General features: G+C 43.9%; 1 protein-coding gene across 1 annotated transcript; it reads left to right on the top strand.

Annotated features, from left to right (window-relative positions):
* Window positions 1-45: 45 nt before the first annotated feature.
* Window positions 46-11299, top strand: LOC130200818 (transcription intermediary factor 1-alpha-like). Its single transcript, XM_056425368.1, has 19 exons — window positions 46-732; window positions 1024-1142; window positions 1253-1400; window positions 1535-1667; window positions 1979-2095; window positions 2440-2554; window positions 2641-2787; window positions 2926-3040; window positions 4223-4362; window positions 4499-4747; window positions 5261-5383; window positions 5527-5674; window positions 5756-5813; window positions 6318-6444; window positions 6894-7210; window positions 8363-8474; window positions 8620-8694; window positions 9158-9319; window positions 9449-11299. The coding sequence occupies exons 1-19, from the start codon at window positions 462-464 to the stop codon at window positions 10253-10255; spliced, it is 3483 nt and encodes a 1160-aa protein (XP_056281343.1). The 5' UTR covers window positions 46-461; the 3' UTR covers window positions 10256-11299.
* The last annotated feature ends 406 nt before the right edge of the window (window positions 11300-11705 follow it).

Raw genomic sequence — 11705 nt, forward strand, 5'->3', positions numbered from 1 at the left:
TAATATGTGCTATGTGTTTTTACCTTCGGCAAAGAGTGCACAGATGGCCGCCTTTCCCATGGACATATGAGCTTCAAAATACAATGTATGTAGCGTAAATTTAAGTCATCGGTGACTATGCGCCGATATATTGTGCTTAGTTAAATAAGAAACGCCTCAAAGCGGGGACTTAATTATTTATAGCCCTGGTATAACGTGCAGTTGAAATAGCCTGCGTTGCTAATTTAGCTTCCAAAACGGAAATATTCAATAGTTGCACTTCAACTAAAACTGTTATCGCACAGTTTACTAAACCACCTCGAAGGATGACGTCTCTACGTTTGTAATGTTGAAACGTATAACGGTAGAATGTACATCCGCTGTCCGGTGAAACAGGAATAGGCTATCCTTTGTTTCCAATCGTAACCCTGTATTGATTGGACGGGAAGTAGCAGAGAAAAAGGAGGAGAAAAAAAAACAAAATGGATGAAAGTGCTGAAAATGTCGACTACGACGACCTTGTCATCATTGTGGAGAACGAGGCGGAAAGTTTGCCAGCCGAGGAGGAGAGGCTGAAACTGCAAGGCACCTTCGGGCTCATGGACACCTGTCCCATCTGCAAGCTGAGCTTCCACAACAGAGAGCCCAAACTCCTGCCGTGCCTTCACTCGTTCTGCAAGAGGTGTCTCCCTGCCCCCTTCAGAAGTGCTGACCCGAGGCGTGATTCACAAGGTCAAGTCGACAACAAATCATGTGAGAATAGTTCATGTGCATGTCACTTAGCCAGAAAAAGCAGATAAAACTCTGGATATAAGTTCTTCTTTGCACTCCAACAAAGTGAAACTCGTGTGTGTTCTGTCACTAACACCCTAGTCTCAAATGACCACACCAATACTTGTATCTCTATGTATATGTGATGTTATTCTCCTCGGTAATTCCTAGTCTCGTGTCACCCACATCTGGGTGCTTGTTCCAAACATTAAAGTCGTAAAAGTGGTTGTGAGCTGACGTCTCTAATAGTGGATCTCGTCTCTCCTGATCCAGTTGGTGCCGTTCGATGTCCAGTATGCAGACAGGAATGCTGGGAGATGGACATGCTGGATAATTTCTTCGTCAAGGACTCCATTGAGGTGCCGAGCAGCACCGTGGAGAAAAGCAGCCAGGTTGGCCCCCCTAACCGTCCTCTCCTGAGCCCGTTGTTCCCAAAACAGTTGTTATGACACCTGTCTCTCGGGACTTCTTTTCATTTGTTCTTTACTTTTGTCTTCACTAGTTGTGTATCAGCTGCGACGACAACACCGAGGCAACGGGGTACTGCGTGGAGTGTGTGGAGTTTCTCTGTGTGACATGTATCGAGGCGCACCAAAGGGTCAAGTTCACCAGGGATCACACCATACGGCAGAAGGAAGAGATGTCTCCAGGTAGTGTGTGTGTGTGTTCAGTGATGATCCATGCTACATTCTGCACTTATAGGACATTTAATGTCATTTAATGTGTATTTACATTACTATATGTTCCTAATCCCCCCCCTCGCCCATTCCTGTATGAATCCCAGAAGCAGTAGGTATGTCCACACAGAAGCCCGTGTTTTGTGACGTCCACAAGCAGGAGACCCTGAAGCTGTTTTGTGAGACGTGTGACCGACTCACCTGTCGGGACTGTCAGCTGCTTAAACACAAGGATCACAAGTAGGCAGATTTATTTTCCCCCCACTAAAATGAAAATAATGTATTTTATTTATCTAATATAAATGTTAATCCTTTGCAACTGGCACTGGCGATTCAGCTTGTTACAGCGTTGTCGGTAATTTGGCTGCTTTTAATGAGACTGTTTATTCATGTCAAAAACATGTTATCTAAAACAGTCCGATCCATCATGTTGTATAAAAATAGTCATTGGTGATAAAATAGATGGAACTGGACCAAATGAACAAAAACAGCTGTTTGGAGAAAAAAAAAAGAAACTTTCAATAATTAACACTCATATTGTTTTTGTCCAGCTACCAGTTCTTGGATGATGCGTACAGGAACCACAAGCATCATCTGGAGAACATGACGCAGCAGTTGCAAGAGAAAAGAAAGGCCATCGAGGACGTGTCCACCTGTATCAGCACTGGGTAAAGCTCTCCTCGACAGCTGGAACTTAATCAGAGTTTATGTTCAGCTTTTTCAGTTAGGAACACATGCACTACTGTTCTGCACTACTTGTTTTGTTTGTTCTGTGTTGTAATGTACATTTTGTGTAAGCACAGAGACACTTTACCAAGACAAATTCCTTGTTGTGCAAACTACTTGGCCAATAAAACTGATTCTGATTTACATTATAATTTTGACATGAATTAGTTACTATGTATCATAATAATAATAATGTTGATGATTAAATAACCTTTAAAGTCATCTGTATATTGAAACTCATGCTGTAATAATGTAATGTTTGACACATTACAATTCTTTCTCTCAGACTCCATCACGTCGAGGAAAACCGGAAGTCTGTTACCAATGAAATAAAGAAGTCCATCTGTACCTTGATTATGGAGATCAACAGGAAGGGAAAGATTCTGGTGAACCAGCTTGAGGTATATTCTCATGACTTTTCAAAGGCGTTCATGACATGTGAAATCAGTTTTTTTTTCTGACAAGTCGTGCCAACATTTCCTCATAGGCTCTGACTAAAGACCACGAGGTGGGTTTGAAAAAGCAGCAGGATGACGTCAACTCTCTGAGGCGGCACCTGGACCACGTCATCAACTTCACTCAGTGGGCCACAGCCAGCCATAGTGGAACAGCCCTGCTGTACTGCAAGAGACTGGTGAGTGGCTTTAACACCCGACAGCAGTTGACTTTAGACTGTAATTCTCACGTGCAGTTTTCCTTTCTTTTTTTTACTCTAGTAATTTGACAATCATCCAATAGTGCTATAACCTTGGCTCTAACCTTTGTCACCTAGATCCTTTTCCAGATCCATTACCTGATGAGAGCGAGCTGTAATCCCTCCATCGTCCCTCAGAGTTCTGTTCGCTTTCAATGTCGCTCCGGTTTCTGGGCCACGAATGTCGACCTTGGTAAGACTTCCGCTTACTTAGAAACTTTATTAGGAGTCAAGCATCAGCAGTTATTGGTTGCATATTGATGTGAATAAAACAACACGTTTCCCACTGATTTGTAGAAACGTTTAGTGTGTCTATAAAAAAAACTTCTTCTGAAAAAAATTACAAACCAGTGTTTTTTAATTTCCTTTTTAATTTACACTTAAATTAATGCTACTCACTGAATAAAAAAAAAGCTATATTACTGTAGAATTCAAAGTCGGCAGAGAAGGAAACAAGAGGAGCCGTATTTTCAACAACATGGCTCACCAATGATTGCACAACGGCTTCTATTGGTGACGTCATCCTGTACTTTGAAGTAATCCTAATGTGTCAGTGTGCTCTTAAATCTAGTAAATAAGATAGTTTTGCATCTCAATCTATTGTGTGTATCTCATCAGGCCTTAAAAAAAAATTGGTTTTAATCTGTATGTTTTTAGTGAACATAATCTTCTCCTCTCCGCTATCCCTTGTGTCAGCACATGTATGCACCACATCTTAGAGAATGTCAAGCTGCAGTCAGTCATCTTAAATGGTAATTTTAAGTTCACGAGAGGCCAGCAACACCTGTATGAATTCTTAATGTTGTCGATGTCTTAATTGCCCTCAGTGATGTTGCTCGGTTCGGCGTTAGAATTTTTTTTTTGTAACGGTTGAAAAAAGTAAGAGTTACAAACCTCTGTAGCTTGAGACTATAGACACTATGAAGCATTACGCATCCACATCTCTAAACAAGTGGGTAATGTAGGCGCAGGGTTTTGATAAAGAAGAAGAATGGATAGCATTCTTCTGCATCGATTCTTATTCCTTAAATTTACTGAATTTTTCTTTTGGGTACAAACCTGTCCGTTTATTCTTGTGGAAGCGATATCTCACGAACGCCTGGAAGGAGTTTCTCCAAATGTCCACTTGGATCTCGTCCACACGGTTGAACTTGGGGCTCTTGCCCAACGACACTTTGACATTTGGACTCAGGGAGCAGGGGATCAAACCTCCGAGCCGATCTGAGGTCGGCCCGCTCTACTTCTGAGCAACAATGGATGTAAACTGCAACTCGACTGGTTCTCTTTTGAGATGAGCAGAGGGAAAAGGCAAAGGACTGTGGGTATATGATGCCGTACGTGATTTCCTTTTTGATTGTTTGCTTATCTCCTCCAGGTTCTCTGATTGTGGAAAGGGGCCAGAGCCGGCCCCCCATCAACAACCTCCCGGCAGGTCCCAGACCAGAAGCGCCCCCTGGAAGTCTTTCCGTCTCGGCTCAGCAGCGACAGAGCACGTTGGCTCAGCTGCAGATGCATGTATGTATAATATATATATATATATCGTCTTTTATAATGTTTGTTCTCGACTCGCATACTAAATAATATGCATTTGTTTTGATTTTCATCTCCTGCGTTGAATAAAAAATAATTGAATATTATTCCTCTGTCCAAGGTGGATAAGCTTGCCCAGCAGCCCAGCCGACAGCCCCCCCCTAACCACTGGTCCTGGTACCAAAATGTCCGGGTCCCCCCGGGACATCCCGGCCCTCCACCCCAAACCAGACCCCTCCACGGAGGGTCCTCCCCCTCCCAAGGCCCTCCAAGCCTGGGACAACCGGGGCGCAGATATGGAAGCTCTTACCCCAACCCCAGAAGCCCCACTTCATCCATGCTACACAACACAGGATTCCCCCCCAATCAGGTAGGTTAGCGCCCAGTAAAACGATAAGAATGTGTAAATGTGTGAGAGGAATGCCAAACATGTGTTGGGCTTGTCGCACGGAAGGTTTTATGGCAAACAGCCGACATTTAAAATACCAGAGAGGCGGCACGTTCCCGTCACTGGTGATGTCTTCAGCCCACTTCATGTTCTGTCATCTCATGAGCTTCATTGACGTAGATGTTGCTAGAAACATTTTGATAAAACGTTATCTCCTGCCTCAAAATGTGGGTGAATCAAGTTTTTTAATCTATTGGATTATTTGTATCTATCTTCTTGATACCTTTCTTGTATTCATTGACGATATGAAATCATGTCAGGATGGTATTTATTACTGGTAGCGTGTACAATGTCTTCCCAGCATTTTAACCCTTTTTTGTTTACCGTCTTCAATCCGGCAAATCCACGTAAAATGAATTCTAACCGTATTGTTTTTATCTGCCTACATTGAAAACATTAAATAGCATTTTCAACATCACTTCTTTTTTTCTCCAGTCTCTGAGAGATCTGATCCATAGCTCCGGCTTCCCCCCGAAACCCATGGATGTGTTGCAGGGCACGTCCCGCTACCCGCCGCCTCTGTCTGCAGGAGCAGCGACGCAGATGTCGCTACAGCAGGTCGGTAGGAGAACGCAGAGGGACCCGCGACGTCTCCAGTCTTGCGTGATTCCGGAGAGAAATGGCTATTGCGGCTCGTTTTTTTCGTCACTTTTTATTTATGAAGACCTAATTACACCCGGATTTGTTCTTGTTTCCTAAAGCGGGGCCTCGCGGAGCCCTCCTTCCTGAAGAGGAGTGAGCCTGGCGGATCGGTCCCCTCCATCACCATCTCTATTCCCAAACCCAGCTTCGCTCCGAGTCTCGCTTCAGCAACCTCAGATAAAATGAGCGCATTTAATCACGCAGCAGGTCAATATCACGGCTCTAAGATCTCATCCTGTTTTTAAATAGGGACCCCCTTTTAAAGACGTATTTTCCTCTTCTCTCAAGTTCTAGCAAGGCAGAACTCCCCGATGGCCAAACCATCGTCCTCAGACAGAGGCACAGGGTAAGAAAAGATCCTAAAATCTGTTCTCATCACGGTTACTCCCATCTTTTAACTTTTACGATTGACATTTAAAAATATTTATTCCCCGTTTCTGCCACAGATTGTGGCTAATCTCTTTCCTTCATGTTGTTTTGAATCGGTGCTTATAACTAGATAGACGTGTGGGAAGTGCTACTTGCTGCTGTTGATATTTGATTACATGTCCGTGTACTGGCAACACTTCAGCGGCCTGTAATCAGCCTTCAGTCTGACACGGCACTTTAATTACTTCCCCGAAAACATCAGTTTAAAATAACTTACATGTACACTATGTCCCTCTGTCCTCACATTTATGTTTCCACAAAGCTGTCAAATATGTAACGAATGACATTCACGCGATTCAGATGACTTTAAAAACACAATCTCTGATCTTTCAAACCACTTCATGTGAGCGAGGCCAGTGCGTCTTTTCAACCGTCTCACGGCCACACGCTTTCCCTTCTGCCCTCTCACTCGCCGTTGAAGGACGACCTCCTGGAGGCAGAGCTCCGAGCCTCCATCCGCCCCCCCTTCCAAGCGGCGGAGAAGGTCGTCCCCGGGGCCCGTCATCGTCATCAAGGACGAACCAGAGGACGAGGATGATGTTCGATTTGTAAGAGAATTAGTGGAGCACCTTGAAATGCCAAATGCTCTCTTACTTTACTTTCCACCAAGTATGTAACTGCATGTTGGTATAAGCAGTGGTAGAAGAAGAAGAAAGCCTACTCGCACTGTTTTTATGTAAATTAAAATCCAATTCATCCATCGGGTAAATATATTGATACTCAATTAGAAGTACAAAGTAAGAGTTTACTTGAGTTGAATTTTTGTAAGTGCTCTGGGGGCCTTTCAGAAGTTATTTCTGAGGACAATGAGCTAGAACAGTAGCATACTTCCATATTTTTCATATATTACCATCATATAAAAATCTGGCTGTTTATGGCCCCTTTTAATTTGGGCCCCAGAACCAAGTTGGTACCTTGTCTAATGGTAAATGGTCTGGCGTTTTCCCTCCACTAATCGTCTCTAACGGCATGCTCCCTACATGTTATTTGCCTCAAGGTGCAGTCCAGCGTTGGCTCCAGCCTGCCGGACAGCAGCACCGGGGGTCAGTCGAAGCCTCGGCAGCAGCCGAAGGCTCCCGTACCGGTCCCGGTGCCTGCGTCGGAGTCTGGAGCGGAGTCCAGCAGAGCGGCCAAAGAGCAGCGGCCGCAGCCCGCAGTGCAGCCCGAGTCCGAGAAGAGAGCGGAGCCGGAGGAAGACCCGAACGAGGACTGGTGCGCCGTCTGTCAGAACGGGGGGGAACTGCTCTGTTGCGACAAGTGCCCCAAAGTCTTCCATCTGGCCTGTCACATTCCCACTCTGAACGAGTCCCCCAGGTGAGAGACGGAGTGTCTCTGAGGGCTGTGGTTGCACAATGAAAGCACCGTCAAAATAAATGAAAGTATTTGTTCCAAAGAGCTTTATTTTTCATGGCAAGACACACTTCTCGGATTAGACGAGACTAGGACATGATTGGCAACCAAGCCAATAGTTTTAAAGGTCAGGAACAAAAGTGTCAAGGCCGCGTGAAAGATCGTGTACTCCACCGTCACAAAAACCTCTCTAATGAATTTGAGAAGGATTTAATTAGCTAATTAGAGGAAATATTAAAGATGCATTATATTTCTAATCTCAGATTAGTATGTGATCTCATCTATTTCAAAGGTAAATGTTGACACAGTTGACAAATGTGTTTAACAGCATTTTGATCGGGCTTCAAGCTCTCAGGGCTTCATAAAATGGACAGTAGTCATGATGTTGTTGTGGTCTATTCTGTTAAAACTTGGTATTTCTGCACAGTGGCAGATAAAGATCAGGCTACACTAATAATAATATCATTAGCCCTAGTCAATGTGTCCTTTAGCGAAATACTTGCCATAATACTCCATAATTGCCGCAATTTAGGCTTTAAAAAACACTTTCACTTCGGTCACAGAGCTCTCCGCGTGCCGCACTCAAAGGGGCACAAGCCGGTCCATCAGCAATCTATTATTTTATAGTGATGACTTCTTCAAAAAAGGACATTTGCTACAGCCCTTTTGACAATTATTTAGATTTCTTGCAGAAAGGTATTATAGAGGTCTTTATTGTTTTCAAATAGTATAAACATTTGTCTTTTTAAATTATATATTTTTACAGCTGCAATATTAATTTGGGATATTGAAGGTTTTGTTACCATGTGGTCGTACATCTGAAAAGCCCAGTAAACAAATGAAGGACAATATTTAACCCCCAAAAAGGTTTACTGCCTTTTTTTAAATTGATATTCTTCTGCAATTCTTGTTGTCTGACTCAAACGGCACGACTCCAGGCTGTGTGATGTTGGAACTGGACAGAAAAGGGGGTTCTCAAACCTTTTCAGTGGCTGACCTTGGAGGTTCTGTGCACACTGCTCTGGAAAGAAGCTCTAGACGGGACAGTTTCTGGTCATATTCAGCAGCCCACGCATCTGCCCTAACCGCTTCTCCTGCCCCGATGTCTCTCCACAGCGGGGAGTGGTTCTGTTCGCTGTGCCGAGACATCGCCTCCCCCGAGATGGAGTACGACCGCGACGGCAAGGACGACCCCGTGTCTGAAGGGTTCCCACCCACTGGAAGGATGGTATGCTCGCCCGGCTGTTTCTTTAGTTCCTGTGCATGATGTTCATTACTTGAGCCTCGTCGTTCTGAGTTCATACTTCCTTCTGATGAAGGAGATCATTTTGTTCAATGTTTGATCTAACGCTTCCTCTCTTTCTAACCTGCAGAGGTGTGAGAGGCTGCTGCTCCGTCTGTTCTGCAATGACTTCAGCACTGACTTCCAGCAGCCCGCGACTCCATCAGTAAGTTATTTTGTAGAGAAAGTGAATAGCTGTGCTGTTTCTTGTTTCCTTGTGTTGGAAGTAGGTAGATGCGTCAAAAAAAGTGAAAGCTTTCAATTTTGGGGGAAAAAAACACGGGTGGATGTCATTTTTATGACTTAGAAAAGAGGCTACGGTTATGTTTCCAGTGGAGAATGGCTAACTACGAGGTGAGTAAATGTGTTGATTGCAACAGGAGTGAAGTTGCCTATTTTTAGTAAAGATCACATTTATATTTGTTAGAATTTAACACCATGGCGTTAATGTTTTTCTTGTTTTTGTTTTTTAATCATTTGACTTCTCTTTGTTTTCCTTTCTTTATTGAAATGGTTCAATTGCTACCAGAATCCAATACATGTGAGATAGTCGTGGCATTAAAACGTGTCTGAGTGGAGATTGCTTTTAGAGAGAATGTATGATTCTCGTCATATTTGTTTGAACGTAGGAGAAGAAACGCTACAAAGAGCTGATCAAGACCCCGATGGATTTATCAATCGTCAAGAAGAAACTGGAGTTGAAGTTGGCGGAAGGTCAATGTTATAATGGTCCCGAGGGGTTTGTCGCAGACGTCCGGCTCATATTCTTCAACTGTGCAAAGTACTACAAGGTAATCATCACGTACAATGTTTTGCAGGTGCTTTCTTGACCTTCAAATTGAGTTTCATCAAAGATGAATAATGTTAAAGTACACACACTTTCATTTATAAACTTCTATTCCTGTGCATTGATCATATAGGGGACCTCCGAAGTGGGGAGTGCAGGCTTGTACCTGGAGGACTACTTTGAGGAGCAGCTGAAACTAGTCTACACGGATAAGGTGTTCCCCGGAGGGCGGGAGGAACAGATGATCCCTCCCCTCGAGGAGGAGATAGATGAAGAGGAAGAGATGCCGGCGGAGAGCATGGCTCCCATTGAAGACGATAAACCACAAAGTCCCGCGGAGACGGGAATCCCGCCTGTGGAAGAAGATTTGCCTCCTCTGGAAGAAGCAACGGCCCCTGCAGAGGAGGAACGGTTAGAAACGGAGGAGAAGGTGGTCAATGCGAGTGAAATGGAGGCGGCAGCCGTAGACGGCGCCGCCGCCGAGGGAGATGCCCCTCCTACAGAGGAGCCAGAGAAGATGGAGGTGGCAGAGGAGCCAGAGAAGATGGAGGTGGCAGAGGAGCCAGAAAAGATGGAGATGGCAGAGGAGGCAGAAAAGGAAGAGGAGCCAGAAAAGGAAGAAGCAGAGAAGGCAGAGGTGGCAGAGCAGGAAGCAGAGGAGGCAGAGGAAGCAGAGGAGGCAGAGAAGGACGAGGACGAGGCAGGGAAGGAAGAGGAGGCAGAGAAAGATGAGAAGGAGGAGCAGGAAGAGGAGATTCCTGTGAAGGAGGCGAAAAGCTCTCCAGCTGCTGTTGGTGAGATAAAAGAAGAAGACCCTCCCAAATCCCCAAAAGAGGAGAACCCTGAGCTCCCCACAGACGACGACGGCGCGCCCGTGGAGCCGCCTGAAACCCAGGAGGAGTCCGCTCCTGCAGACCCGGCCAAGGAGGAGCAGGGATAGACGAGCGCCGAGAGAAACTGTAGACAAGATGGATGAGTCCAGTCTTCCGCAGAAGTGGCCCCAGTGGGGACCGACATTTGCTGCAATCGGACATTTATTTTGGTAATATGTTATATTTGTACTAGGAAAGGAGTGCTGCTCAGCTAAATAGACTTATTTAGTAGCGGTCATGCAGTAGATGCACAATGAAGGGATTAAATAAGTTTTTCTTTTTTGTTTTGCTGGACGGAGGTTACAATTTTACTGTAACACAGGATTGTTATTTTCTGTAATGACTAAACTGAAAAGCACACACAAAGATATTCTTAATCATGAAATAATTTAACATTAAGTCAACATAAAAATAAGGAGGAAAAAAAAAAGATTTGGGATTTGTAATGCATGCAAGATGTCTTGATGTAAATAGAAATGACTCCAATGTTCTGTTTATAAGCTTTGGTTATCTTGCACTAGCCATTTGGCTCATGAACAAATTATGTTTTATTGCAATAGTATTTTTTTTAATTTTGTTAGTATTGTATTAAAGGACAGCTCTATGTACAACATACATTGAATTGTGCTGCTTGGGTATTTTAGAACAACAAATTATTTAAAAACGTTATTTTGTCATAAGATCGTTTGTTGGTTTTTATCAGGAGAAATTCTAAAGACTTTACTGTTCGCACTGAGATAGTTCAGAGACATAATTATCACCTCGATATCAGCCGCGAACAACAGTGTGTGTTCGCCAAATTGTGTCCTTGCCCTTCTGCAGCATGATCACTTTAGTGTGAGATTAGGCCTGAGCCTTGTGCTCTCAGCTGGTTTCCCTCACTGAAAGCAGTGGAAGTGTGAAGTTAGACCCTCAGAGCAGAGGCTTCACTTCAATACACCTTTCTGGAGCTCACATGGCATCACACTCATATTTCAGCTTCCATGTAGATCACTTTGTCCAATATTAACACTTATTATTTATTGAGGATACACAGGACCTGTACATGAACTCTGCAACAAATGTTATTACCTGCATTTACAATATTTGTAATAAACAGGGTTTAAAGTAGATCGTACTTGGTCTTTGCTCTCACTGTCATCTTTATTCTGTTTTCTTTATTTTATTCTATGAGGTGATGTAAGATGCTGCACCCTGAGAAAAAAAGCTGAGGTTCTCAAACAGTGGTCTGAATCCCCACAAGGGGTCGCCAAAATACTTTGAAGGGCCACGAGCTGATGAGGAGCGAGGATGCGCGAGAGCAGCCTGGCAGGAAGTGTTTAGCGACCGACACGCCCCCTTCATCAATTATTTGATTGGTCGCTGCAGCCGATCTGATTGTTCTCGGAAGTTCCATACCAGTGAAGACTAATCACATTTTACACTCTAGTTATATTAAATATGTGTTTTCTGATTTAAATAAATGTTCCCTGTTGGTCTGAACAACCTTCTTCATTTATACAAAAAATTGTCTTTTCA

The sequence above is a fragment of the Pseudoliparis swirei genome, chromosome 10 (genome assembly GCF_029220125.1).
Source record: "Pseudoliparis swirei isolate HS2019 ecotype Mariana Trench chromosome 10, NWPU_hadal_v1, whole genome shotgun sequence".
Lineage (NCBI taxonomy): Eukaryota > Metazoa > Chordata > Actinopteri > Perciformes > Liparidae > Pseudoliparis > Pseudoliparis swirei.